We start from the raw sequence: 27,640 nt of genomic DNA on the forward strand, positions 1-27,640 counted from the left end.
ATAAAGATAAATTAATCGATGTAACTTGAGCGAGCCTGTTCCGCTAATTCAACGACAGAAAATGTTTTCCGAAAGTTTGAGGGGCAAGACATTGTGCTGGACTCGAAGGTGGGGATCTTCATCACCATGAATCCAGGGTACGCCGGTCGTACAGAACTGCCGGAGTCCGTCAAGGCGCTCTTCAGGCCGGTGGTATGCGTAGTGCCGGACAATGAGCTGATCTGCCAGATCAAGCTCTTCAGCGCCGGCTTCCTCACGGCGAAACTGCTTGCCAAGAAGATGACGGTCCTTTACAAGCTGGCGAGCGAGCAACTGAGCAAACAAACGCATTACGATTTCGGCTTGAGGGCCCTCAAGTCCGTATTGAACATGGCTGATCAGCTGAAGAGAACTTCCGGCGACCTTCCTGAGAACGTCGTGTTGATGAGAGCGCTCAGGGACATGAACTTACCGAAATTTATATTCGACGACGTGCCACTCTTCTTGGGCCTGATCAGGGACCTGTTTCCTGATTTGGAAGTCCCCAGAGTGCGCTACCCCGACTTTAACGAGGCGGTCGAGACGGTATTGGCAGAACACGGGTATACCGTCCTACCTGAGCAAGTACGTGCTGTTTCTCAATCGTATTTTTCTTTTCTTTAATTTATCGCGACATTCGACTGTTAATTAACAGAACACGTTTTCTCGTTTAGTCACTGTGAAAGTAATTATCCGTTAAAAAATTAATACGATGATCGCCACACTGATATCCACTGACTACTTCAATGCTCAATTCAAGCTTAAATCACTGAATTGTTAAATTAGCGAATCACGGAATAATTAATTAACAAATTAATAAAACATGAGGCAGGCAGGGGGCCGCCAGTCGCCGGCGATTGCCATAACCATCAACGTGCTAAAAAATTATGTACCTGTTGACAATATATAAGCGATGGTCTAATCGCCACCAGGTGGACAAAGTCGTGCAACTATACGAAGTGATGATGACCAGGCACTCGACGATGATCATCGGTCCCACCGGCGGCGGTAAAACGGTAATCATCGAAACGCTGTGCAGGGCGCAGACACGCCTCGACAGGCCCACGAAACTGCACATTCTGAACCCGAAAGTAATTTTAGCTACGATGAGGACGGTAATAATAGCGTGTCAGCTTCCTTCTTGTTTGACTGTTTGACTGAACCGTCTGGAACACTTCAAGGCTTGCACTGTGGTCGAATTATATGGGACGCTGGAACCGACGACGCGCGATTGGATCGACGGTCTGCTGAGCAGCATTTTTCGCGAGGTCAACCGACCGGTGAATTCCGACCATGACGAACGCAGATACATACTCTTCGACGGCGACGTCGACCCGCTGTGGATCGAGAACATGAACTCGGTTATGGACGACAACAAATTGTTGACTCTGGCTAATCGGGAGAGAATTAAATTACTGGATCATTGCAGCTTGCTCTTCGAGGTAGGCCAGTGTAGAATGCTGGATGCTACGTTTCGTTAACATTGTTTGGAATTAGTTTTATGGTAAATTATACTCATGAACATAATTTAACCATAATTTTAGAGCGGCGGTCGCTCTTTATAGATATCCCATTTGATCAGTCGACAAAAGATCTTTCAATCAGCAAATTGATAAATTTGCCAAGCACGAAGGTCTAATGATCTTGATTTGCATAACGATTCGTTGTTGTGTCACAGGTGGGCGATTTGCAGTATGCTTCGCCCGCCACGGTGTCGCGAGCGGGTATGGTCTACGTGGACCCGAAGAACCTGGGCTACCAGCCATACATGGATAAGTGGATGCGAGCAAAGAGCAAAGCCGATCAAGATTTCCTTAGTGGAATGTGCGAAAAGTACGTGCACGGCTCGGTCCAGCTAATCCTCGCAGGAATGTTCGGCTCCCAGGTGGTTGAGCCGCTTCGACTGATTATACCGCAAACTGCACTTAATATGGTAATCCTTGCTTGCATTCGTACAAGGCTAGACAAATGAGGAACTTGCCACTTGCAGATCCAGTCAAGCCACTTTTTATTACTATTCGCTTTTCTATCGTAACTTTGCAAGTGACGCTTCTCGCACCGTGACGATTTCAAGGTGACCCAATTCTGCTACATATTCGACGGCTTGCTGTCGGTGGAACACGAACTGACAAACGACAGACTCAGGGAAGTCAGCCAGGAGGATGACGCTCTGCTGGAGCCGAAAGTGGCGAAGGAAGAACTCTGGGAGGCGATGTACGTTCAAGCATGCTATTGGTCGTTCGGTGCGTCTATTGTGGATAAGGCGCGTGCTAAGTTCGACGAGCACATGAAGAAAACTTATAGGCTGTTGCCAACGCAAGACACACCTGCCAAGCCGGCAACCACTAGTAAGTGTATCAAAAGTTCCGACAATACTCTTTTCTTAAACGATCATTTCATTTCCTTCTTTCATTTCCTTCTTTATTTTCACTCGAAATTGTTGAAATGAGAAGTTAAGAGAGAGATGGCGTCAAAGGTCAGAAAGTCGAAAGTAGGATACATGAAGCGTATGAAAAATATCAAATTAATGAACACGAGCGCATATAGAAAAGAATTCGACCGCACAAAAGAGTCTGATTTTTGCGCAAATGCTTTTGCGTTTTTTTGAAATTTGAATGACGCATAATTCAAATGGATTACTTGAATTTGAAGAATATTAGCGCGCTTGTGTCATGATAGGAAACATACCGTCGTCGTTTCCGACTATGTACGACTATGTGCTGGACGTTAGAAAACAAGTTTGGACGGCGTGGAAGTGGTTGGTACCGGCGTACATTCATGATAGGCAGAAAAACTTCTCGGACATCTTGGTGCAGACAATCGACACCTTGCGCACCACGTGGTTCGTGAAAGCTATGAGCGAGCTGCGAAGACCGGTACTGCTGGTCGGCGAGACCGGCACCTCGAAGACAGCCGTTATTCACGAGTTTCTAAGAAACTTGAATCCCGAAAAATATGTAAGTTAGGAAACACTGTCGAGAGGAATTGCGTTATTGCTAATCCTTATTCGGTTATGTTGCAACATCTTGACGGTATCTAATGTTTCGTTAGTTTCAATCTGCCAATTAGAAACAATATATCTGCCTGTCTCATATTAAGTAAGATAATATTTATATCAATTGTATCAGATGCCTTTGCATTTAACGTCTTGTAACTCTAGCTTAAATTAAACTTCTTCCCCGTCCCTTGGTGATTCGAAAGCGCCAACTTTAAGTTTTACGTCTCATAAAACGATAACAAGATGTTAAAATGTATAGTCGTCTTATTTCACCTGAGAAATCAGAAATTGCTTGCCGATAATTTTCTGCAGAATAATTTATGATAATTTCGTGTGTATGCCACATCGATTATATTTCCAAACAGGATCAACTACTAATAAACTTCTCGTCGAAGACCACCTCGATGGACGTACAGAGGAATATCGAGTCGAACGTGGAGAAAAGATCGAGGGAGGTGTATGGACCACCGCCCGGGATGAAACTGATAGTCTTCATCGACGACATGAACATGCCAATCGTGGACACTTATGGGACCCAGCAGCCCATTGCGCTTCTCAAACTGCTGTTCGAGCGGGGTGGCTTTTACGATCGCGGGCGCGATCTCAGTTGGAAAGTTATGAAGGACGTTTGTGAGTGTCGTTCGCAGGACTTCTCGGAAATAGCGCACTTCTCTTGGCGATTTCAAGCTGATCGTCCGGAGAATAATATTGCCAAGCGACGATTATTATTTTTTGCATCTTAAGATTCCTGACCTCTCGTCGCGGAAGTTTCGATCGATGGTGTCAAAAGCGAGAAATTACGCGTCGAAATGAAAAAGAAATATATCCATAAGATGACATAATCGATTAAGCACGCCCTCAAAATGTCGAGAACTTTCCCTTCGCTCTAACAAGCAATAAACAACATTAATCGTAAAATTAACAAACTTGACAAAACTCTCCTTTCTCACGATCTCCATTTTCTCACGATTCTCACGTTTCATGATTATTTATTTTGCTTATTAGAGCAAAAAGAAAGCTCCCGGTATATTCAAAAAATACAAAAATGTACTCGATCGAGCGCAAATGTTATTTTACGGATACATCTCTTCATCTGGACGATAACTTGTAGAATGTTCAAGATGGCTACGGCGAGGAAACAAGAGACTTAATCATATCGAGCACAAGTTCGCCGCGTACAACGTGTGTTTTATGTCGGTGCCGCGTTCGCGGCGAAAGGGTCGATGCATTTTCCTCTTTTTATTCCTGCGCAGATTATTTAGCGGCCATGGGAGAAGCCGGTGGCGGCAGAAACGAAGTCGACCCGCGCTTCATCTCAATGTTCTCGGTTTACAACGTGACGTTCCCGTCGAGCGAGACCCTCGATTACATTTACACGAGCATCTTGATGGGTCATCTGCAAACGTTCTCGACAGAGGTCCAGACTATCGCGAAGGGACTTGTCCAATTGACGCTGGAGCTTTACGAGGTAATTTCGCGGCACATCACGTCACACGTTGAAACCTGCAGTACGAAGAACGCGTCGCTAACAAGTCACACTCTCCAGACAGTCAGGAAGGAGCTGCTACCGACGCCGTCCAAGTTCCACTATATCTTCAACATGCGGGATCTTTCAAGGATCATGGCCGGTCTGCTTCAGAGCCACCCCGATTTCTTCCCGAGCGTGAAGCAATTCGTTAGGCTCTGGAGAAACGAGCTCACCCGGGTCATATGTGATCGTCTCGTTAGCGTGCAAGTGAGGAGCCTTTTTCTCTCCTTCATGACTTGAACTTTACTCCCGAGCACGTACTACTTCTCGTGCCGTTGCAGGATGAGAATTTGGTCGTTGAGCAGCTGAAGGAGAAGATCAGCAATTATTGGGAGGAAGATGCCGAAGTGATTCAGTACAGCTTGAGAGACCCGATGCTCTACGGTGACTTCAGAAACGAGGATGAGCCGAGGTTTTACGAGGATCTGCTCGATTACGAGGCGGTTTACAGTTTGTTCTTGGAGGTTTGTCCTTGTCGAAGAGCTTTCATTAACCGCCAATGTTCAATATACAGGGTGTTGCAAAAACAGTGAGCTGGTTGCATGCAACATTTTTCTCACCAAGATAAATAAAAAAGTTTCTATAAACATAGTTCCAGAAAAATGCTAAGTTGAAAAGTTAATGTCGAGTCAAAATTGAAAGAATTAATTTCAATGTTAACGTAATATTGTATATACAATAATATCATATTTATTTAAATGAATTTCACAAATGAAAAAGATAAAAATAAAAGGAGATGCTCAAGATGTCAAGATTAAAAAAATTAATTTCAATGTTAATGTAATATATGTAAAATAATATTTGTTTAAATAAATTTTAAAAATTAAAAAATCAAAATAAAAGGAGATGCTCGAAATAACCACTGCGTGTAATAATACAATTAACAATACAATTCTTCGCATTATAGACCGTCTTGCATCTTCCTTCCTTTGTAAAAGTTATTGTTTATTGTCAATTAGAACCGAGTAAACAATTGTTTTCAAATTTACCCACAGATCGGAGTCAAATGTGTCTGTGTGTGAATTTAATAATTTAACTAAATATTGTTGTATGTGTCGCGACGTTATCATTGCGTGTCACTTTTTTCAATAATAATTTGACAACAATGTTAATTTTTTCATCAGTGACGATATAACAAAAATATAATCTTTCATCTTTACTTTTAGTACATATATGAATATTAGTACATATATGAATAAATATATACGTATAAGATACAAGAATATAAAATTTCGAGTTGCCATGAAATTTGCAACGCTATTGGAAGATAGAAATTGAAATCAGAAAAAATAAGACTAGAAATTCTGAAAGAAAATCAGAAATTGTTTAGGTTTTTCAGATCCAAATAAGCCATACCTGCTTCAAAGAAAAGAAAATAAAAAGACAGAAACTGATCTCTTTAATCGCGACAATCTTCCCTCGATCAATATACGACTTACGACTTGAGGAAACTTGAGGATACTTCCTCACTTGAGGAAACGTTCTCTCCCACAACATTCCATGAGAATTTCTTTACACACAGATCTTCGAGGAGTACAATGAAAGAAGTATGGTCAAGCTGCACATGGTGCTCTTCAACGACGCGCTCGAGCATCTGACGAGGGTGCATCGAGCACTTCGGATGCACCGCGGCAACGTGCTGGTCGTCGGCGCGGATGGCAATGGCAAGAAGTCGGTGATCAAATTAGCGTCCTTCGCCGCCGGCTACCAGCTCTTCCAGATCACACCGAGCCGTGGCTACAACGAGCCGTCGTTCCGCGAAGACATGAAGAGTCTGTACAACATGGTCGGCGTAGAGAACAAGAGGGTCGTGTTTATGTTTACGTCGGCTCACGTCATGCACGAGAGCTTCTTGGAGCTGGTGAACAACATGCTGATGGCAGGCTTCGTGCCAGCTCTCTTTAATGACGATGAGAAGGACGCGATCATCATTTCCTGCAGAGACGCAGCGGTCAGCGCGGGTTTCAATGTCGGGAAGTGAGTTGATGCTTGCTCTTCGCTCATCACGAAATTCTATTCTATGTTCACTTCGAATTGACGCTTCAAATTTTGACTATAAGTTTCCCATCGTGAATCACATTGCCTTTTCGAACGCTGCGGTCTTTCAGATGACTTTTGAATCATAATAAAGTGGATGATACGACCCTCTTAATAAAAATAAGAATGAGAAGGCTTGAGTGATAAACGATCATATCAGTAAGAAAAAGGTGAAGAAGAACATGTGCACAAATTTTACAGTACAATATTAAGGAAAATAATTTGAGACTTTTCGATGCTGCTTTTTGCAATCCTCTTGCTTCTTATACATCTTCGTCGATTTGGATTTAATTAATCTTTAGATCTTTAGATCTCTACGTTGTGATCTTCTTATCTTTGGAGTTTCCAATACTATCGGATTTTCAAGATGTTAAATTCTCCGATTGTTAATTTTGAATGTCCGCGTCTTTTAAATATCGTTGTTGTCTGATACTTCGAGTCTTAGATCACGTGTTTATGTTACCACTTCTAGAAAAGGCGTCTGGTCGTACTTTGTTAAGACATGCATTGCAAACTTACGGATAGCCCTGGCGATGAGCCCGACAGGAGACGTCCTGCGGACGCGATGTCGCAATTATCCCGGTCTGATCAATAATACCACCATAGACTGGATGTTCCCGTGGCCACGGCAAGCCCTAGTGGCTGTGGCGAACGTCATTCTCCGAGACGTAAGCAAACAATCGCTGAAGAGCATAGTCCGAACAAGAAAATGACAAACGTTTCTTCTTCCCAGAATCCGATAGTGCCGCAGGAATACAGGGAGACGATCGTGAGTCACATGGTGTACGTACACACGTCCGTATGTCAATACACAGAGGACTTCGCGACGAAATTGAGACGGCGGAATTACGTCACGCCCAGGCATTTCTTGGACTTCATCAACACGTACCTGAATTTGCTGATAGAAAAGAAAGACTTCATAAGTTCGCGCTGCGAGCACTTCTCTGAAGGTGACTGGTCAATATTCTCATAATTCTCTTCTCTTTTGTGTCTCATCTTTTTATGTTATTTTTGTTTTTTTTATTTTGTTTGTTTTATTTTTATTTCGTTATTTTTTTATTTTTTATTATCACTTATTTTATTATTGTTTATTTTTATTTCTTTGTATTTTGTGTTCATATAATTTTTTATTCATAACGCAATGTTAATGAATCCAGTAACATTCCAAAAAGCTTCACTCTTCACTGATCGTCTCCCTACCTTTACTTTGCAGAATTATTTCCTTCTCCAAATCGCATCTTTTTAACACATACATATCTCATAACATCTTTCTGGGATTTGCAATTCCTGAACGAGCAAGGTCGACTTGATATCCCTGTGCAGATTAAGCCGCTGATAAATATTCTTATCAGGATTGCAGAAGATCGCGGAGGCTTCGGTGACTCTGAAAGAATTGAACGAGACTCTGGCCGTGCAGAAAGTCAAGGTAGCCAACCAGACGAAGAACTGCGAGCAGCTGCTCACATCGATCGGCGAGAGCACGGACGTCACGGTGCAAAAGAAAGAGCTGAGCGAGCAGAAGAAGCAGGAGATCGAGGAGAAGAAGAAGATAATCATCAAGGAAGAGGCGGAGGCCAAGCTAGTGTTGGCAGAAGCTCAACCGGCTCTCGACGCGGCCAAACTCGCGCTAGGCGAACTCGAGAAAGCAGACATCACCGAGATAAGGTTCGAGTCAACAGTCATTTCTCGTCTTGTCATAGATTTTTTTCTGCAATACCGAATTTCTTCGCGCACTTCTTGCTCGCGCTAGTCATCGAAACATTTATCGAGCTAGAGATTCGTTGAATGGTCGACGATGGTAATTCAGGTCCTTCGCCACTCCGCCCGAGCCGGTGCAGGTCGTCTCGGAGTGCGTGATGATACTTCGTGGCGTCAAGGACGTATCCTGGAAAGGAGCGAAAGGCATGATGAGCGACCCGGGCTTTCTGAGGAGCTTGCAGGAGATGAATTGCGACGAGATCACTCTGAAACAGCAGCAAGCGGTACGATCGCACCTGAGGAGGACCGACAAGCTGGATCAGATGCAGGCAATAAGCAAGGCTGGATACGGCCTCTACAAATTTGTACTGGCCGTGCTCGACTACTGCGCCGTCTACAGAGAGGTATTCACAAAGCTTTGAGGATAAAATTCCCTCTTTTCCTCTCTTTCCATACTTATTCCTTCTTCTTTACGTCGTTCAGACATTTGTTCTCCTTTTCTATTTTGCCCCTTAACGTAATCGTCCTCCTAAAGAATCTCCGCAAAAAGGGTCGATTTTTTGCCCGTTTCTCGGTCTTCGATTTTGGAATAGAATTTTATGCCAAAAGATAGTTTATGATGACACATTAATTATAGAAAAGTTTTACGTTAAGCATACAATTGGTTTCAAAGATGTAGAGGGTCAAAGTAGTCACTATCTACTAGGTGCGCAACTAAGTTTCCGGGTTTTTTTGATCAATGAAAAATGGAAAATTTCAAGAGAAATACAAAAAATGGTTTATTCAAAGTATCGTCCCTCACTAGCTACATATTTTTGCCATCTCTCTGGCAATACATGAATATCGCGACGATAAAACGACGCGTCTTTGGACCGAAACCATTCAACCAACCAATTTTGCACTTCTTCGAAATTGGCCAAGTGTTGCCCAGCCAAGCCATGCACCATCCACCGGAACAAGTGGTAATCGGAAGGTGTCAGGTCTGGCAAATACGGCGGGTGCAGTAGCAGATCCCATTTCAGCGTTTTGATGGTGTCCTGGATGATGAAAATGCGATGGCACGGAGCGTTGTCGTGCTGCAATATCATTCGTTCGTGTCTCGTGTCCCATTCTGGCCGTTTTTCGAATAATGGTTCAAATTGATCAGTTGTTGTCGATAGCGATGCCCATTGACAGTTTCGCCCGGTTTCAGCAGCTCATAGTACACGATTTCTTTCTGGTCCCACCAAACGCAGAGCATTGTCTTCTTTCCGAAGCGATTTGGCCGTGCCGTCGATGTTGATGCTTCGCCAGGTGAAAGCCACGATTTTTTGCGTTTGGGATTCTCGAAATATATCCACTTCTCATCGCCAGTAACAATTCGATACAGGAAACTCTTTCTTTCCTGCCGCAAAAGCAAAATTGCGGAAGTGGCTCTTCGATTTTCCATCTGTCTCTCAGTCAACTCATGCGGCACCCATTTTCCTTCCTTTTGAATTTTTCCCATGGCATGTAAATGTTTGGAAATACCTTGGCGAGTCATGTTTAATGCCTCCGCAAGTTGATCTTGTGTTTGTGTATCATTTTCATCCAATAACGCTTGCAGATCGGCGTCCTCAATTGTTTTTGGTCTTCCGGAGCGCTCCTTGTCCTCAGTGTCGAAATCGCTAATTTTGAAGCGTTTAAACCAATCTTCACAGGTAGTTTTCGATGGTGCATGTTCGCCGTAGGCCTCCTCAAGCAAACGACGTGCTTCAGCTGCACTTTTTTTCAAGTTAAAGCAGAAAAACAAAGCTTCCCACAAATGCTGTTTATTTGGCACAAAACTCGATATCTTCGTTGTTAGAAAAAATATTTTTGCGTTACGATATGTGTTGGTATTACGACTGGTTGTTGTTAACAGATGTCCAAGCTATAAAAAAACACAACTTCAGACATGTATGTCGACTACATGTGTTGTTAGCGCCATCCATGTGTGGAACCCGGAAACTTAGTTGCGCACCTAATACTAAAAAAGTATTACACTAATAATGCTTTATCGCATGAATTTTTGCAAAATTCAGTATCCATGGGTTTTTTGAGTTGCTGATTATGAATCTGATGTCAGATTTTAAAAATTCAAAATGGCAGGTGCAACATGGTGGACATACATAGTGAAACAATCATTTACTTTTATTGGAACTGTTATATTGTGGTTTTCTTGGCTAGCTGATTGCGAATTTTCTATTAGGTTTTCGAAAGTAATTTTTTCAACGACAATTTTTGAGTGGAGAAAATATTTTTTTTATTGTTTTTCATAAAAAAAATATCCAATTCAAATTGATACGTTACATGACGCATAAAAGATAACGTGATAGTTTTATTTGTTATATTTAGAAGCTTATCTTACCTTCATTGGCTGGATAACTTTTTCATCTTATCTTCAGTGGCTGGATAGCATTTTTATCTTGCCTTCATTGGCTGGATAATTTTTTCATCTTGCCTACATTGAAGGTAAATGTAAATCTGATGGAAAATTCGCAATCAGCTAGCCGAAAAAATCACAACATAACATTCTAATAAAAATAAATAATTGTTTCATTATTTTTGTCCGCTATATTATATCCGCTATCTTGAATCTTTTAAATCTGACGTCGAATTCGTAATAAGCAACTCAAAGAACCCATAGATACTGAATTTCGCAAAAATTCGTGCGATAAAACGTTATTGGTGTCAAACTTCCTTAGTAGATAGTGACCACTTCGACCCTTTATATCTCTGAAACCAATCGTATGTTCAATATAAAACTTTTTTGTGATTAATGTCTTATCATGAGCTATCATTTCGCATAAAATTTAATTTAAAAATCGGGGACTGAAAAACGGACATTTTTTACGGAAGTTCTTTCCTACATTCCTCAAATTTTTCGATTTCCTAAATTTAAAGAGTTTCTAAATTTAAAGAGCATCGGTTCCCTCGGCAAAATGATAAATGACTAATACATATATTTAATACTTTGCACATCTAATATTTTACGTATTTAGCATTTAACACATTTAACATTTAACATTTCCTACCCACCTCTCTCTCTCTCTCTCTCTCTCTCTCTCTCTCTTTCTCTCTTTCTCTCTTGGTGTCGATAATTCACGTCGATATGCCGATACGCAGGTAAAGCCGAAGATAGACAAAGTCCGAGAACTCGAAGAAGAGTCCAAGAAAGCCGAACGCGCCTTGGAGAAGGAGCAACGTGAGCTGAAGCGACTGGAAAAGATGATCAACGAACTAAACGTGAAATACGAGGTGGCGATGACCGAGCGACAAGATCTTCAGGATGAAACAGACTTGCTGCAACGGCGCCTTCTGGCCGCCGATAAGCTGATCTCCGGCTTGTCCTCCGAAAACGAACGCTGGCAGAAAGACTTGGAAGTACTGCGCAACGACTTGGAGAAGATCACGGGAAATTGCTTGCTCAGCGCGAGCTTCCTCGCTTACAGCGGCCCGTTCTCCTACGAGTTCCGGAACGAAATGCACAGCGACTGGGAGAGCAGCATCCTGGAGAAGGAGCTGCCGCTGTCGAAGCCGTACAAGCTCGAGGAGCACTTGAGCAACGACGTTGAGATCAGCACGTAAGTGACAGCGTTACGTTTCATTTCCGTTCCTGGGATGAATGGAGATAGCAAGCAAAAGGATATTGTGTCTTCTATACTGGATCCCACGATCGATGAGTTTCATTATTTGTTAATTATATGATCTTCATATATTTATCTTCAACATGGTAATTAAACTTGCATTAAATAATAATTACAGGGAATTGGAAAATTGCAGGAATTTAATGAGATTTTGAAGATTTTTTAATAGATGTAATAATTGCGTTTAGTTGCGAAGAAATTCTGTGATGAACATCGTGATTTTCTGATGTCTGCTAATTAGCTAATTAGCTGTTGTGTTTGCAGATGGAACTCGGAGGGCCTGCCGCCAGACGAGCTCTCCGTACAAAATGGCATATTGACCATAAAAGCGTCCAGATTCCCACTTTGCATCGATCCTCAGCAACAAGCACTGAATTGGATCAAGAAGAAGGAGCAGAAGAAAAACCTGAAGATCCTCTCTTTTACGGATACGGACTTTCTCAAGCAAGTGGAATTGGCGATTAAGTATGGTTTGCCGGTGCTCTTTCAAGATGTCGAGGAGGTCGACCCTATTCTGGATAACGTTTTATCGAAAAATATCCAGAGTAAGTCGCGAGTTTCGACGAATAAAACGATGTCACAGTTTATGAAAAATTCACTTAAATTTTCATTTGAATGAAATTTCAATTTAATTCAGACTTGAGATTTCTATTTTTAATATGAATTTGTATGCTCGATATTTTTCTCTCGACAGCTGCTGCCGGGCGAATGTTTGTCATTCTCGGTGACAAAGAGGTGGATTATGATCCAAGATTTCGTATATATCTCATGACAAAAATCTCCAACCCACTATTTGTTCCTGCTGTGTATGCCAAAGCACTTGTCGTCAATTATACGGTTACCACAGCGGTGAGTAAATTTTATTACATGATTACAATCATTACAACGAAACTAATAATGTGTTACTAAATTATCAGTCCTTTATAATTATCAAAAATCATAAATTCTCATTACATTTCATATTTCTTCGTTATGAGATATTAGAAAGCATTTCCTTTCTCCCTCCCCCTCCCCCCTCTCTCTCTCTTCTCTTCCCCTCTCTTCTTTTCTTCTCTCTTTTATTCTCTTCTCTTCTTTTCTCCTTCTTCTTTTCTCCTCTCGTCTTTTCTCTTCTCTTCTCTTCTCTTCTTTCCTGTTCTCTTCTCTCCTCTTCTTCCTTCTTCTCTCCTCTCTTCTCCTCTTCTCTCCTCTCCTCTTCTCTTCTCTTCTTTTCTCTTTTTATTAATCTTCTTGTAAATAAAAATCTCAACTTCCAAGGACCTTTCCGTACTAAGCACATGACACAGCGCAGTTTTCCAAATCAAAAAATGAATTTCATGTCCCATGCTTATCTTCCAAGGGTCTAGAGAATCAATTGTTATCGGTGGTGGTGAGATTCGAGCGACCGGATATCGAGGAGCAACGAGAAACACTGATCATAGAAACCAGCGAGAATAAGAACTTGCTCCAGAATCTAGAGGACAGTCTCCTACGTGAGATCGCGTCTGATCAGGGCAACATGCTGGACAACATCGACCTGATCGAAACCCTGGAGAACATCAAGTCCAGCGCCAACGAGGTGATGAGCAAGCTGTTCCTCGCGGAGGTCACCGCGGCGGATATAAACAAACTTCGCGAAGGTTACCGTCTGGTAGCGGAACGAGGCGCAATCATGTTCTCCGTGCTGGCCGATATGGCCACCGTGAACTCCATGTACCAGTACTCCCTGATCAGCTATATTGAGGTATTCGTTCACTCGCTGAGGAGATCGCTGCCGGACCCGGTGCTGGTCAAGCGACTGAAGAACATCATTCCGATGCTGACGAAGAACATCTACGACTACGGCTGCACCGGTATATTCGAGCGGCACAAGCTGCTCTTCTCCTTGCAAATCTGCATAAAGATCGAACAGAGCGTGGGCAACGTGCGACAACAGCAGCTGGACTTCTTCATCAAGGGTAGCATGGCCTTGGAGAAGTCGGTCAAGTCGAATCCTACCATGTGGCTGCCGCAGACAGGCTGGGAGGACGTTCTCAAGCTAGCGAGCGACTTCCCTGACAAGTTCGAAGCGCTGCCAGAAGAGTTGCGAGACTGCGCAGAAGATTGGAAGCAGGTATTGGGCTGTACGAAGACGAAGCGCGCGACAGGCCGATTCGAGGGAGAGTTCATTTTGTATTGAACATTCAAGCTGTATCTTGCACAAATTATATATTATATGCATTCATTTCAATTATATATTATATATATTCAATTATATATTATATATATTCATGCGCGCACAAAATGTATATCAGACAGGTAAATCGGGTACTCTGCGCACGTGTGACAATGCCTTGACGATGTATTGTAGAACCGGGTGAGACCCTGATCGGTCGTTTTCAGTGGTACGACTCGGACGCGCCGGAGTCGGAGGAGTTTCCGTGCGAGTACGCCGAGCGATTGACACCTTTCGAGAAGCTGATGCTGCTCCGTTGCTTCCGCGTGGACCGCGTTTACCGCGGCATCATCAACTACATCACCCAGATCATGGGCGAGCAGTACATCACCCCGCCCCAGGTAAACTTGGACATGATCTTCGAGGAGAGTACGCCCACGATGCCCGTAGTCTTTATCCTGAGTCCGGGTTCGGATCCCACTTCCGATCTGATGAAGTTGGCCGACCAGTACGGCTGCGGCGGAGGAAGATTCAAGTATCTCTCGCTCGGTCAGAGCCAGGAGAAGGTGAGTCGTTATTTTCAGCATGTTTCAGTTATTATCTCAGCTTATCGGAGAAACTTTCTCCACAGACGTACCGTATTTTTCTTCATGTAATTGTGTATTTTTCTTCGTGTGCGAAACAAATTGCGCAGCTATGTGATTATTCGCGTTAATTTGTTTATATATAAATTTATCCTAACCTAAGTTAAAACTTGTACAGAAAGAACGTTACTAATTATTTCATTATAAAATTATGTAAAAGGAAAAATATGTACATGGAGCAAAAGCTTAACGTTGTCCCAGACATGCAACTTTAATAACGAACGTGTTAAGTAAGCTTAATAATTTTCAGTTAAAAATTTTCAATTATAAATTTCAGCTAAAAGTCTCGAGAAAAAATAATTATATAAAATTATATAATTATATTTAAATTATATAATTATATTTAAATATATATAATTTTATGTGATCCATATTTCGTCTCTGGCAACATGTACAACCATGTATAAAAATAAGGGAAAATGGCTGTCGAATGAGAAAAGGAAAAAAAATACTCTGATTTAATTAAACGTCAATATTATGGATTGTCACGAACATGAACATTTCTTTCAATTGTATTACATTTATGTTGTAAAAGAGCTGTTGTATGGATTCACGTGGTTTAGCAGCATTTGTTCCTTGTTGGAATTCACATCGAACGCATATTGTATCAACTATTATTTTTAAGATTATGTGAATCATAATGAATCAATGAATCATAATGAACGGCGTTTCAGAAAGTTTAATATCAACCTTATGAAAACACAAAACGGCGAGAAAATATTTCAATTTAAAATAATTACAGAAAAAAATTACAGAAAAAAAAATTACAGAAAAAAATTAGAAAAAAAAAGCTGAAAAAAGGACTAAAACATTTGTATATATCTAATATTTGTATAAGTATTCTCTTCGATGTGCATGTAATTATACATATAATTATGCGTGTAATTATACGTGTGATTATGTTCATATAGAGATAAAATTCACCAACGATCATTCTTGTCCGAGAATGAGCTTGAAGTGAGAAATCAATGCGTCACACGTGCTGATAACGAACGTGTTAACGTTAATTTTGTTATGATCGAGACTATACATGGCTCTTATCACAGATTCGTTATATTCTTCATGACAGATCGCGATAGACTTATTGAAATCGGCGACAGTGAGGGGTCAGTGGTTGATGTTTCAAAACTGCCACTTGCTACTGCCCTTCATGAGGAAGCTGGAGAAGATCTTGAACGACATGGAAGCCCACCCTGACTTCCGGCTGTGGCTCACCACAGAGCCGATTCCCAACTTTCCAATCGACATACTCCAGCAATCGCTGAAAGGTACGAGTGAATTTCGATCGGTGTAACGTCGCATATTCGCAAACACGGCTCATTTGCAGTGGTGATGGAGCCGCCGAGTGGGCTGAAGCTGAACCTGCAAAACATGTACTTCAACATGCGACCGCAGCTCTTGGAAAGTTGCTCTCATCCTCTTTACAAGCATCTGATTTACGTCCTGGCGTTTTATCACGCGGTTATCCAGGTGAGTGGACGCTCAGGATAATCGAGCCGATTTTATAATAATCGTCCAGCTGGACAGAGACACCTTCGGACAAACACCTTTGCCATTTAATATTGCAGGAGAGGAGAAAGTACGATAAGATTGGATGGAACATCAAATACGATTTCAATGAGTCGGACTTTAACGTATGCACTGCCATCTTGGACATCTATTTAACGAAGGCGCTCGCGATAAAGGATTCCAGAATACCGTGGAGCAGCTTTAAATACCTAATCGGCGAAGTACGTTCCGATCTTATATACAGGGTGTCCAAAAAGTCCCAGACCGGTAAAATATTTCGAAAACCAAGCATTTTAGAAAAAAATGTTTCGAACAAAAGTTGCATCGTTTTAACAGGGACATAAAACAACTATATCCTTTTGTTTATAAATGGCGGCACTTTTGAGATACTCACTGATCATTACTTTTCTTAAATGGAAATCCCAATTTTTTATTATATCATCTTCTTCTACCAATTAATTTGAACAACTTTTGTCTGCAATATTTTTTTCTACCTACGCACTCATCATCGAATAATTCAATATACGTATGTGATATTTATACCTGATTTTATATTAATTTTATATCTGAAATATGTGTGAATTTTCATTTTCCGAATGTTCAATATTTCAAACTTAATTTTTGCTCGACGGATTTACTCGTATTATCGCTCTTGGTGTTCTTTACGCACATTTCAAACGCAACTCATTCTTTCACGCTCAATGCTAACCAGGTGATGTACGGCGGGAGAGTGATAGACAGCTACGATCGTCGCGTCTCCCACACATACATGAACGAGTACTTCGGTGATTTTTTGTTCGACGAGTTCCAGCCATTTCACTTTTACAAGAACGACGTCGTCGATTATGTGATGCCGCCAGAGGGAAATCGCGACGATTATTTGCAGTTTATCGAGGAGCTTCCGCTGGTCAATACCCCGGATGTCTTCGGATTACATCCGAACGTCGAGATCGGGTACTTCACACAGGCGGTTAAGGAAATGTGGAGGCACCTTGTTGAACTTCAGCCTCAAACAGGTGCGAACGCTCGTCTCTATTTTCTTTAAATCATCGAGCACGATTTCTTTAATATTAGTTATTACATCTAATATCACGATGAGTATCTTAACTCGAGATGAAAATCTATAATATAAAACTTGAGCTAGAAATAAGAGAGAATGACAGTTTAACTAGATGTTAAATCGAACCATCAAATTGACAACAGAAATTGCAAACTTCGGTAACTGTCATTTCGTTCACAAAAAAACCAAACGATTTCAATCATACCCAGCGGCGCCGCAATATTTCTTTTTATTTTTACAATGAATGATTACAGCTCGCTCGGATGAAAAGGGTAAGTCAGATCATCGAGTTTATTGCACTCTACGATCAATCACGACATTCCGCAAATATGATATCAAATTTCCAGCGGTGAGCGTTACCGGCATCAGCAAGGACGAGTACATCAATAATGTAGCGAAGGAGATCCTGACTAAGATACCTGCGCCATACGACATCAACAAGGTTAAGAAAAACTTCACCGTGGCAGTGACGCCGACCGCGATTGTGCTCTTTCAAGAATTGAAGAGATTCAACAAGTTGATAAGAACGATAACGAGGACGCTGAATCAGCTGATAAAGGTCGGCCGATGAATCCTTGACATTTAATGCATCTGAACAGTTTTGGACCCAACGATGCGAGATTGATCTGGATATACACGGGCCTGATATTCTGAACTTTCTTCCGCCACTAAAAGTGATTCTAAAAGGCCAATCAGGAGGCTTAAAGACACTTTTAACGATGAAAGAGAATTTAGAATATGAGCCATGATATCCGGAATAAAAACGCAACTGATCTTGACTTCAGGCTATCGCCGGTGAGATTGGAATGAACGAGACGCTGGAGAATATTTCCGTGGCGCTTTATAACGGTAGCCTGCCGAAGGAATGGGCCAAATTAGCGCCAGACACGCGGAAGAGCCTCGCCGGCTGGATGGACCACTTTCAAAAGAGGATAGTCCAGTACACTAACTGGGTATGATCGAGCGAAACGTCGAATTATCATAATGCTACTCTGCGACTCTGTGCCTGCGCCAACTTGGCACCAATCTGTCCATTAAGGAAAACATTCACATCTACACTTCCTCCACACTGTTCTCCCTCCCCATGTTTTTCTACCATTATACAAGGTCCTCAAAAAGTCCGGGAACGCTAAAATATTTCGAAAAATATGAAAGATACGAAAAAATGTTTGATACAAAAGTTGTAGAGCTTAAAAAGATCTATTTAGTAGTTATAACAGTTTGACCATAGGTGGCATTGGTAAGGTCATATGAAGGTCAACTTTGTTTTTTTAAACGGAATCCCTTATTTTTGGAAATTCTTATAGCTTATCTCGAGAGCTTTCTAAAACAATATAATGAAGTCAATTTTATTAAATTCTTTCCGAGTTATGACGCTTAAAAGTTACAGTACTGCCGGCATTATCATTACCCAAAGTGTACCGCGCGGAAGTTGCACGGTCAGATTTACACCTCGCGCGCGCGCGTGTGTATGTGTGTCACTACAGAGATCAGGACCCTACGGTTCGTCATTCTCGCAGTATTTTAAGAATCCAAACCCTCTCCGTAGTGTGTGTGTGTGTGTGTGTGTGTGTGTGTGTGTATGTGTGTGTGTGTGTGTGTGTGTGTGTATGTGTATGTGTGTGTGTGTGTGTGTGTGTGTGTGTGTGTGTGGTAACATTTTTCAGGCTATTGTTTTTTACTTTTTCAATTAATCAAATGTTCAAAATGTCTTTCTTCTACTGTTTGGCAATGAGCTAAACGTTCATAGAAACTAAGGATCACATGGCTTATTTGTTCTAAAGTGATCAGAGATGCTTCCTGCATTATTTGATTCTTCAGGTCTTTCAAATTATATGGTTTCGTCGCATAAACCTTACTTTTGATGTGTCCCCAAAAAAAGAAATCAAGAGGAGATAGATCAGGTGATCTAGCAGGCCACTCAATGGCACCTCTCTTACCTATCCCTATCCATCGATTAGGAAAAGAACGGTTTAAAAATTCTCGAACTCGTACCACAAAATGAGGTTCTGCTCCATCTTGTTGGAACCAAACGTTTTGCATGTTTGCATCAAATAAATTTTCAACTTCAGGAATGATATGATCTCGCAATTAATTTTCAACTTCAGGAATGATATGATCTCGCAATTAATTTTCATACTTTTCAACATTTGACCTGCTAGATGTAGCAGCATGTAGCAGGCAACATGTGTAGGCAAATGTAATATATCTATCATTTTTTCCTACTATTATATAGTGTCCGGGATCTTTTGGAAACGAAAAATTGTGAAGATTGATTAGATCAAACTGAAAAGAAAAGTCAAGTAATAATCACAATAGTTATTAAGTTATTAATGATTGAAAATGACCAAACTCTTTAAATTGATAATTTAAAAATTTACATACTTATTTGCAAAATCGTAAAAAGCTTCTTTGTTCAGAATGGTCAACAATTATATGACGGCTATTGTGCTTAGCGACAGGTTCAAGATTCAAGGTTCAAAGTTCAATGTATTCATATCTATTGCTAGACACGATAGTCGTCGTACAATTGTAGATTAAGTCATCCTGAACGAAAAAGTCCTTTACCATTTTGCAAATAAGTATGCAAATTTTCAAGTTATCAGTTAAAAGAGTTTCTAGATGTGGTCATTTTCAATCATTAATAACTCAATACCTCTTGCGATTTTTGCAAAATGGCACTTAACTTTTCTTCTTAGTTTGATCTGATTAATCTTCACACTTTTTCGTTCCGAAAGATCCCGGACATACTGTATATTATTGCAATTGGTTATAAGATTATTAATGGTAGTGTATAATTCCGTATTTATTATAATTATTCCAACATTATCTCATAATTATGTGCCAACTTGGACATCTGTGAACCATTAAACACATCCACATGTTATTGTTTCTCTACCGTTACATATTATTACAATTGATTATTAATGCTGGCGTAAGATTTTTCATTTAGGCTATTCTGCCATGAATAATAATGAATAATTCCTTTTTTTTATGTTAGTCTGGCGCGAACGAACCCATCGTACTCTGGTTATCCGGACTACATATGCCGGAGACTTATCTGGCGGCTTTAGTGCAAATGACCTGTCGTAAGAACAACTGGCCCCTCGATCGTTCTGTCATGTACACGGTGATGTCAAAGTTCACCAAGCCCGACGATGTGGAAGAAAGGCCTGATGAGGTGAGTACCGGCGTTCTCTATTACTCTGTTCATGATCCCAGTCAGAATCACAACGTTAATTCGACGTCGATGAGAATTGAATTAACGTTGATTCAACGTTTCATCGACCATTTCAATGTCAAATCAATGTCGAATCAACATTATGGTTCTGACTGGGATGTTTCACCTGTTGAACATTAGTGCTATGTTACTCTGAAATCCACAACCAATACAGGGCTGTTACGTACACGGATTGTATCTGGAAGGCGCTAGATGGGATATGGAGGAGCATTGCTTGAGGAGATCTTACCCGAAGGTTCTCATAGAGGAACTACCGATATTGACTATCATACCTACCGAAGTTCATCGATTAAAGCTACAAGTATGGTTCAATTGACGCCTTAGTGTACGAACTGTTCGCTGTCGATAAAAAAGAAGTCTATCGTTAATTGGCTTCGAGTGAATTCTAATGTTTGCATTCATTACAGATATTGAAATATACACGGTTTATATTGCAGAATACATTCAAAACTCCAGTATACACTACATCCGACCGGCGAAATGCCCTCGGCGCCGGTCTAGTGTTCGAGGCGGACTTGGCGGTTTCAGAACACATTTCGCATTGGGTGCTGCAGGGCGTTTGTTTAGTGTTAAATACAGATTGAAGAGTAGTTTCATTCGGATATAGATATTCTGTATTCCTGTTGGTGTGTAGAGATACAAGTTGGAGGAAGTTTCCCAGACCTCGAATCACTGCGTTTTACGATGCAATTCTGTATTAATGCTATAATTGCTAACTATATTTATGTCATAATTAATACCACTAATACTATTTATGTCATAATTAATACCACTAATACAATAAATACACAGACATTCGCGATATAAATATTTATTAAATATTTATCCATGTTAATAAGCTTTACATTTGCACTTAAGGGGATTCTGGGCCCGTCTGTTTTACCAACACATTGATTTCAATCTTTTCAAACACTATTCTTTTTATTAGCTCTGCAGATTGAAAAATTCTTTTGCACAATGAAAGTACTTATAATAACGAAGTCCGGAAGACAAAGTTTAATGTAAAATTCAATGAAAAACTAAAAAATTACAGTTTCGTTATACATCGGTATACATGTTTTGTGTCAGCTCGTAACTTTACTTATTAATTATAAAAGTTCTGTAGTTTATCCATGCAAAAGCTTTTGCTTCTGGACTAGCCATAATATGAAAGAATAATACTGAAGTAACAGAAATGAGCTTAGAAGTCAGTGTCTAATGCATGCGGAATTGTGTTTGCTACATTTTGGGGTAAAACAGAACAGTAGATTAGTTCCACATAATCATAATCGATGGAGCTGCAGGCAGACATAATACTATCCCTGTCTGTCTCATGCGTGGAGTAATATTATGACAAGGAAACTATAATTGTTAAATTTTTCATTGAATTTTATATAAAACTTTGTCTTCCAGCCTTCATTATTATAAGTACTTTCATTGTGCAAAAAGATTTCTCAATCTCTGCAGCTCATAAAAAGATTAGTGTTTGAAACTCTCTTGTACCAGGTATGTAAATATGAAACCGGAATTTTTGTATAGTAAATACACGTTTATTGTATGAAAATGATAAAAAATATTTTATTCGAAGTATTGCCCATCGCTGGCTATATATTTTTCCCACCTGTCTGACAATTTGTGGATGCCACGCCAAAAAAACTGTTGCTCTTTTGAGGCAAACCAGTCATCGAGACATTTTCGTACATTTTCGTAAGAAGTGGAGCGCTGCTCAACAAGTGCGTGTCCCATCGATGCAAATAAGTAGTAATCAGACAGAGCCAAGTCTGGTGAGTAAGCCGCATGCGAAAATATTTCCCAACTAAACGCCTCAACCGTTTCTTTCACCAGTTTTGCTGTGTGTGATGGTGCATTATTATGAAGCAAAATCACTTTGTGTTGCCTTTTTTGATATTCTGGTCGTTTTTCACGCAAAGCTTGATTCAAATCGATCATTTGTTGTCGATAGCGTTCAGTATTAACGGTTTCGCCAGGTTTTAGCAGCTCATAATAGATCATACCTTTCTGATCCCACCAAGCACAGAGCATTGTCTTCCGTCCATAGCGATTTGGCCTTGCAGTCGATGTCAATGGTTCGCCTGGAGTTACCCATGATCTTTTACGCTTAGGATTCTCAAAATATATCCAATTTTCATCGCCAGTCACAATTCGATGGAGAAATGACTTTCTTTTGTACCTGGCGAGCAGCATTTCGCAAATGGTTTCTCGGTTTTCCTGCTGTCTTTCATTCAGTTCATATGGAACCCATTTTCCCATCTTCTGGATCTTTCCCATGGCTTTCAAATGTATGGAGACGGCTTCTCGTGTCACATCTAATTGATCCGCGAGTTGTTATTGCGTTTGAGCGTCATCCTCATCCAACAATGCTTGCAATTCGCTGTCTTCAAACTTTTTCGGTAGTCTTCCACGTTCTTCGTTTCTCACGTCAATCGCTACGTTTGAATTTTTTAAATCACTCAAAGCACTGTGATTTAACAAGAGCATGCTCACTGTAAGCTTCGACAAGCATTCGATGCGACTCTGCAGCAGTTTTCTTCAAATGGTAACAGAAAATCAATGCTGTCCGCAAATCGTAGCTTCCAGGCACAAAATTCGACATGTTCAACGCTATTGCAAACTATGCTGTTGTATGAAACTTGTACTGTTGTGAGTTGAAAATTTTTGTCAGATGTCAACAAATAGAAATGGCGCCAATGATGCGGTTTGACGGTAACTACATTGATAGCTAAGGCCATCAATGGGCAAATTCCGGTTTCATATTTACAAACCTGGTATATTCTATAGTGAAGGTTTATAATTTATTATAATACTACAGAAACTTAAATTAAACATTACACCGTATATGTATAGAGAGAATTTACAACTACATAGAAATTAGACTACAGTAGACTACATTTTATTATAATAAAAATGCTGTCATGTATGTATTAAACAAGTTTTAGTTCAATATAGTTTTTGGTGCAGCCGCGCCAAGAGTTTTTGTATTAAATATTTTTTATTGCATTGTTATAATAATTAATTTGTTATTACGTGCGCAACTAAGTTCTCGCTGTTTTTTGATGAAAATGCAACTTTATTGTGAAAAAATGGTTACAAATGAATCATTCAAAATATTGCCCATTGCTAGCGACAACTTTTTCCCATCTTTCTGGCAGAGCTCGAATACCGTCACGGTAGAAGTGTTCGTCTTTTGAGGCTACCCACGAATCAAGCCATTTTGAGATGTCTTCATATGAGCGGGACTGCTGATTAGCCAGACCATGTGCCATCGAACGGAACAAGTAATAATCGGACAGCGCAATATCTGGGGAATGTGGCGGATGGGGTAGGACTTCCCATTTGAGCGTTTCTAAGTAGGTTTTAACGGGTTTGGCAACGTGACGCCGAGCGTTGTCATGCTGTAGAATCACTTTTTCGTGCCTCTGCTCGTATTGTGGCCGCTTTTCGCGCAGTGCTCGGCTCAATCGCATCAATTGAGTTCGATACCGTTCCCCAGTGATGGTTTCGTTCGGTTTCAACAGCTCATAATAAATAACACCGCCCTGGTCCCACCAAATACACAGCAAAACCTTCGCAGCGTGAATATTCGGCCGAGCCGACGACGTAGAAGCATGACCGGGCAGTCCCCATGATTTTGTTCTCTTTGGGTTGCTGTAATGAATCCATTTTTCATCACCCGTAACGATGCGATGAAGAAAACCCTTCCTTTTTTGCCGCTGGAGCAGTTGTTCACAGGCGAAAAAACGACGCTCAACGTTTCTTGGCTTCAAATCATAAGGAACCCAAGTTCCTTGTTTTTGAATCATTCCCAACGCATGCAATCGCTTGGAAATGGCTTGGCGGGTAACTCCTAATGCTGAAGCAAGCTCTTTTTGCGTTTGGCACGGATCCTCATCGAGCAATGCCTCCAATTCAGCGTCTTCGAAGGTTTTTGGCCTTCCTTCACGCGAACGGTCGTCAACATCGAAATCACCGTCTTTGAAGTGACGGAACCAATCACGGCACGTTGTTTCACTTAGAGCAGCATCTCCGTAAACTTTTTGGAGTTCTCGATGCGCTTCAGCCGCCGTTTTCTTCGAATGAAAGAAGAAAAGCAACACTTCCCGCAAATGACGATTATTTGGCACAAAATAAGACATTTTCACACAACCAAAAGTATATGACGCAAAAACAAAATCACTAATGTGTCAAAGCGGTTTGTTTACCATATGTCTAAGCTTGGTTCATGACGTTTTGGTTATGTCACAATCGACCAGCACTTACTACTGGAGCCATCTCTTGAAAAACAGCGGGAACTTAGTTGCGCACCTAATATAATAACAAGTAAAATAACCATATAACTCAGTATTCTAATAAATAATGATAAATTTTACTTGTAAAAATTTATGCCATGGACATTTTTTGTAGCTAGGTTTTTCTTGAATAGCAATGACCTTTAAACAGATAATTTTTTTAAATATTGAACACTATTAAAAACGTGTTAAATTTTTATAATACGATATAATTTTTACTTTTAAAAGCTTATGTACATATATATCTTAAAAGAAAAATAATTTGATAAGTTTTATTTGTAAAAACTTATGTTATGTACATAATATATATCTTAAAAAAGGAAATAATTTGAATTTGAGAATTCTTAAAATATTAAGTATACAATAATCATATATATATATGTTAGGTTTCTCAGTTGGCGCTACTGGTCTAATATTAGGTAGTAAAAAGAAATCCATTATTTTTGCATGAAATTGAAGACTTTAATTACCATAGTTAGAATGATCCGATTTAGGTCAAATATGCGCCGTTTTGTTTCGATAACTTGTTGTCATTTTGAAGGTAATTTCATTATGCCTCTCTCATAGAAGTCCTCGTCCCTATTGGCAAAAAATTGAGACAGTCGATTTTCACAAGCCTCTCTTGAAGCGAATTTTTCACCAACAAAATTGTTCGCCATGGACAGGAACAGATGGTAATCACTTGGTGCCAGGTCCGGACTATAAGATGGATGCATAAGAACCTCCCAACCAAGCTCCCGGAGCTTCTGGCGAGTCACTATCGATGTATGTGGCCTGACGTTGTCCTGATGGAATACAATTCCTCTCCTATTGGCCAAAGCTGGCCGCTTCTGGGCGATTGCTTCCTTCAGACGGTCCAGTTGTTGACAGTACAGTTCCGAGTTAAAAGTTTTGCCGTAGGGGAGCAGCTCATAGTAGATAATTCCCTGCCAATCCCACCAAACACACAGCAAAACCTTCCTGGCCGTCAATCCTGGCTTGGCCACTGTTTCCATCGGTTCACCGCGATTCGATCACGACCGTTTTCGCTTGACGTTGTCGTAAGTGATCCACTTTTCATCACCAGTGACCAACCGCTTCAGAAATGGGTCGATTTTGTTGCGATTCAGCAGCGATTCGCAGATGGAAATTCGGTCCATGAGGTTTTTTTTCGTTAACTCGTGTGGCACCCATACATCGAGCTTCTTTTTGTATCCAGCCTTATTCAAATGGTTCCAAACGGTTTTTTGTGCAATCTTTAGCTCTTGGGCAATCGAAACAGTGCTTACATGACGGTCGGACTCGACAATGTCCATGATTTTATCGATATTTTCGACAATTGGCCTTCCAGTGCGTGGTGCATCTTTGACATCGAAATTACCGGAACGGAATCGACGAAACCAAAATTGCGCGTGATTGGCTGTTACAGTATCAGGACCATAAACACTATTCACATTTTCAGCCGCCTGGCTTGCGTTTTCGCCTTTATCGAAGAAAAACTGTAAAATATAGCGTACTTTCTCTTTGCTAGTGTCCATCTTTGACGCGCGCTCAAACAAAACTGAGTTAACTAATCACAAAACTGTCAGAGAAGTTTTTTTAGCACGAAATCTCATCTTTCTAACGCCATCTAGTGGAACCCGATCGGACTTATACAACGCGAGATACAGATAACTAAAGCCATCTATTGGAAAAATAATGGATTTCTTTTTACTACACCTGATATATCACTTCTTTTGTACAGTAGAATAGTGTTGTAGAGTTTTATTATAGTTATAAGTTTTACTTGTAAAAACTTATGTTATGTACACATATATGCCTAAAAATATTATTTGAGTTTAAAATTTCTAAAAATAACACAATACGTGTTGCGCTTGTTTTATCTTTTTAATTAGAGACACGAAATGAACTCATGACAGCGATTCTCCACTGTCTCTACACAGATATAGTTTTTGTGCGAGTTGGTATATTCGGCGATACACACTACTGCTTCTGCGGTACTATGTATCGCGGAACACACTGACACAATGACATATATGTATGTATTGTGGAACAGTGAAGAATCAGTGTCGCACGCTGACTTCGTACGGGTCACAGCACGGGTAAGCGACACGAAAACAATCGTCCGACGGAACTGTTACGGCGTTACGTGTCCAATAACGCGGATAATCAATGCAAAATTAGGTAAAAAGGTTTTACCTAATTTTATTTATCATATAGTTATTGTTGGTGTTAATAAAAAAATATCCCAGAAGCGATGTATTCGGTACTGGCTATTTTATACAATACTGTACACCTAATACGATTTGCATGAACGCTCTGGTTAATAACAAAATATTCCAGAAGCGATATACTTCGTACCGGCTATTTTATACAATTTTTTAAATGCAGCCGGAATAACTGTATATGTGCTTATTGGATATCAAGCATTGCGCGTCCTATTATCGTGTTGATCTGCCAAAAATTTAAATTTGAAACATATAAAATAACTATTAAATTAGTTACTAATTATTAAACAAATGTAACTAAGTTACAGTTACAGATGTAAAAGCGGAACGAAGTTAAGTTATATTTACCAAAAAAAATAACTGTAACTGTAACTTCGTTACAAGTAACGAGTTACTTCTCAACTCTATATATAAGTTACACAAAACAAGTTTTACAAATATATTATTTGCATGTTGAATACATACAAATTTGTCTTAGAATATATGCACCGAAAGAAACACAGCGAAAACAGTGTGAGCAATATTATGGAATTGTATTCTAAATATATGTGCGACAAAGATAGATATCTATGTAAAATTGTTCGTACACTTGTACGAAACGATAAAATACTAAAACTACAAGATATCTTATGT

The 27,640-nt window shown here is 40.3% G+C and overlaps 1 protein-coding gene across 1 annotated transcript in view; it reads left to right on the forward strand.

The window, feature by feature from the left end:
* Positions 1–21,708, forward strand: part of Dhc98D (Dynein heavy chain at 89D) — a 44,624-nt gene extending 22,916 nt beyond the window's left edge. Inside the window, exons 26-54 of the mRNA XM_025307709.1 lie at positions 76–603; positions 951–1,109; positions 1,200–1,460; positions 1,697–1,951; positions 2,093–2,366; positions 2,698–2,975; positions 3,382–3,646; positions 4,270–4,484; positions 4,563–4,751; positions 4,826–5,008; positions 6,067–6,521; positions 7,054–7,249; positions 7,315–7,531; positions 7,934–8,246; positions 8,389–8,683; positions 11,406–11,863; positions 12,191–12,471; positions 12,621–12,775; positions 13,266–14,018; positions 14,288–14,626; positions 15,774–15,972; positions 16,032–16,174; positions 16,273–16,434; positions 16,926–17,229; positions 17,621–17,832; positions 18,059–18,226; positions 20,275–20,454; positions 20,669–20,815; positions 20,952–21,708. Of these exons, the coding sequence (XP_025163494.1) occupies positions 76–603; positions 951–1,109; positions 1,200–1,460; positions 1,697–1,951; positions 2,093–2,366; positions 2,698–2,975; positions 3,382–3,646; positions 4,270–4,484; positions 4,563–4,751; positions 4,826–5,008; positions 6,067–6,521; positions 7,054–7,249; positions 7,315–7,531; positions 7,934–8,246; positions 8,389–8,683; positions 11,406–11,863; positions 12,191–12,471; positions 12,621–12,775; positions 13,266–14,018; positions 14,288–14,626; positions 15,774–15,972; positions 16,032–16,174; positions 16,273–16,434; positions 16,926–17,229; positions 17,621–17,832; positions 18,059–18,226; positions 20,275–20,454; positions 20,669–20,815; positions 20,952–21,098 (7,731 nt within the window). The 3' untranslated portion in view covers positions 21,099–21,708. The remainder of the gene's footprint in view (positions 1–75; positions 604–950; positions 1,110–1,199; positions 1,461–1,696; positions 1,952–2,092; positions 2,367–2,697; positions 2,976–3,381; positions 3,647–4,269; positions 4,485–4,562; positions 4,752–4,825; positions 5,009–6,066; positions 6,522–7,053; positions 7,250–7,314; positions 7,532–7,933; positions 8,247–8,388; positions 8,684–11,405; positions 11,864–12,190; positions 12,472–12,620; positions 12,776–13,265; positions 14,019–14,287; positions 14,627–15,773; positions 15,973–16,031; positions 16,175–16,272; positions 16,435–16,925; positions 17,230–17,620; positions 17,833–18,058; positions 18,227–20,274; positions 20,455–20,668; positions 20,816–20,951) is intronic.
* The last annotated feature ends 5,932 nt before the right edge of the window (positions 21,709–27,640 follow it).

This window comes from Harpegnathos saltator, unplaced genomic scaffold (assembly GCF_003227715.2).
Source record: "Harpegnathos saltator strain DR-91 unplaced genomic scaffold, Hsal_v8.6 scaffold93, whole genome shotgun sequence".
Taxonomy (NCBI): domain Eukaryota; kingdom Metazoa; phylum Arthropoda; class Insecta; order Hymenoptera; family Formicidae; genus Harpegnathos; species Harpegnathos saltator.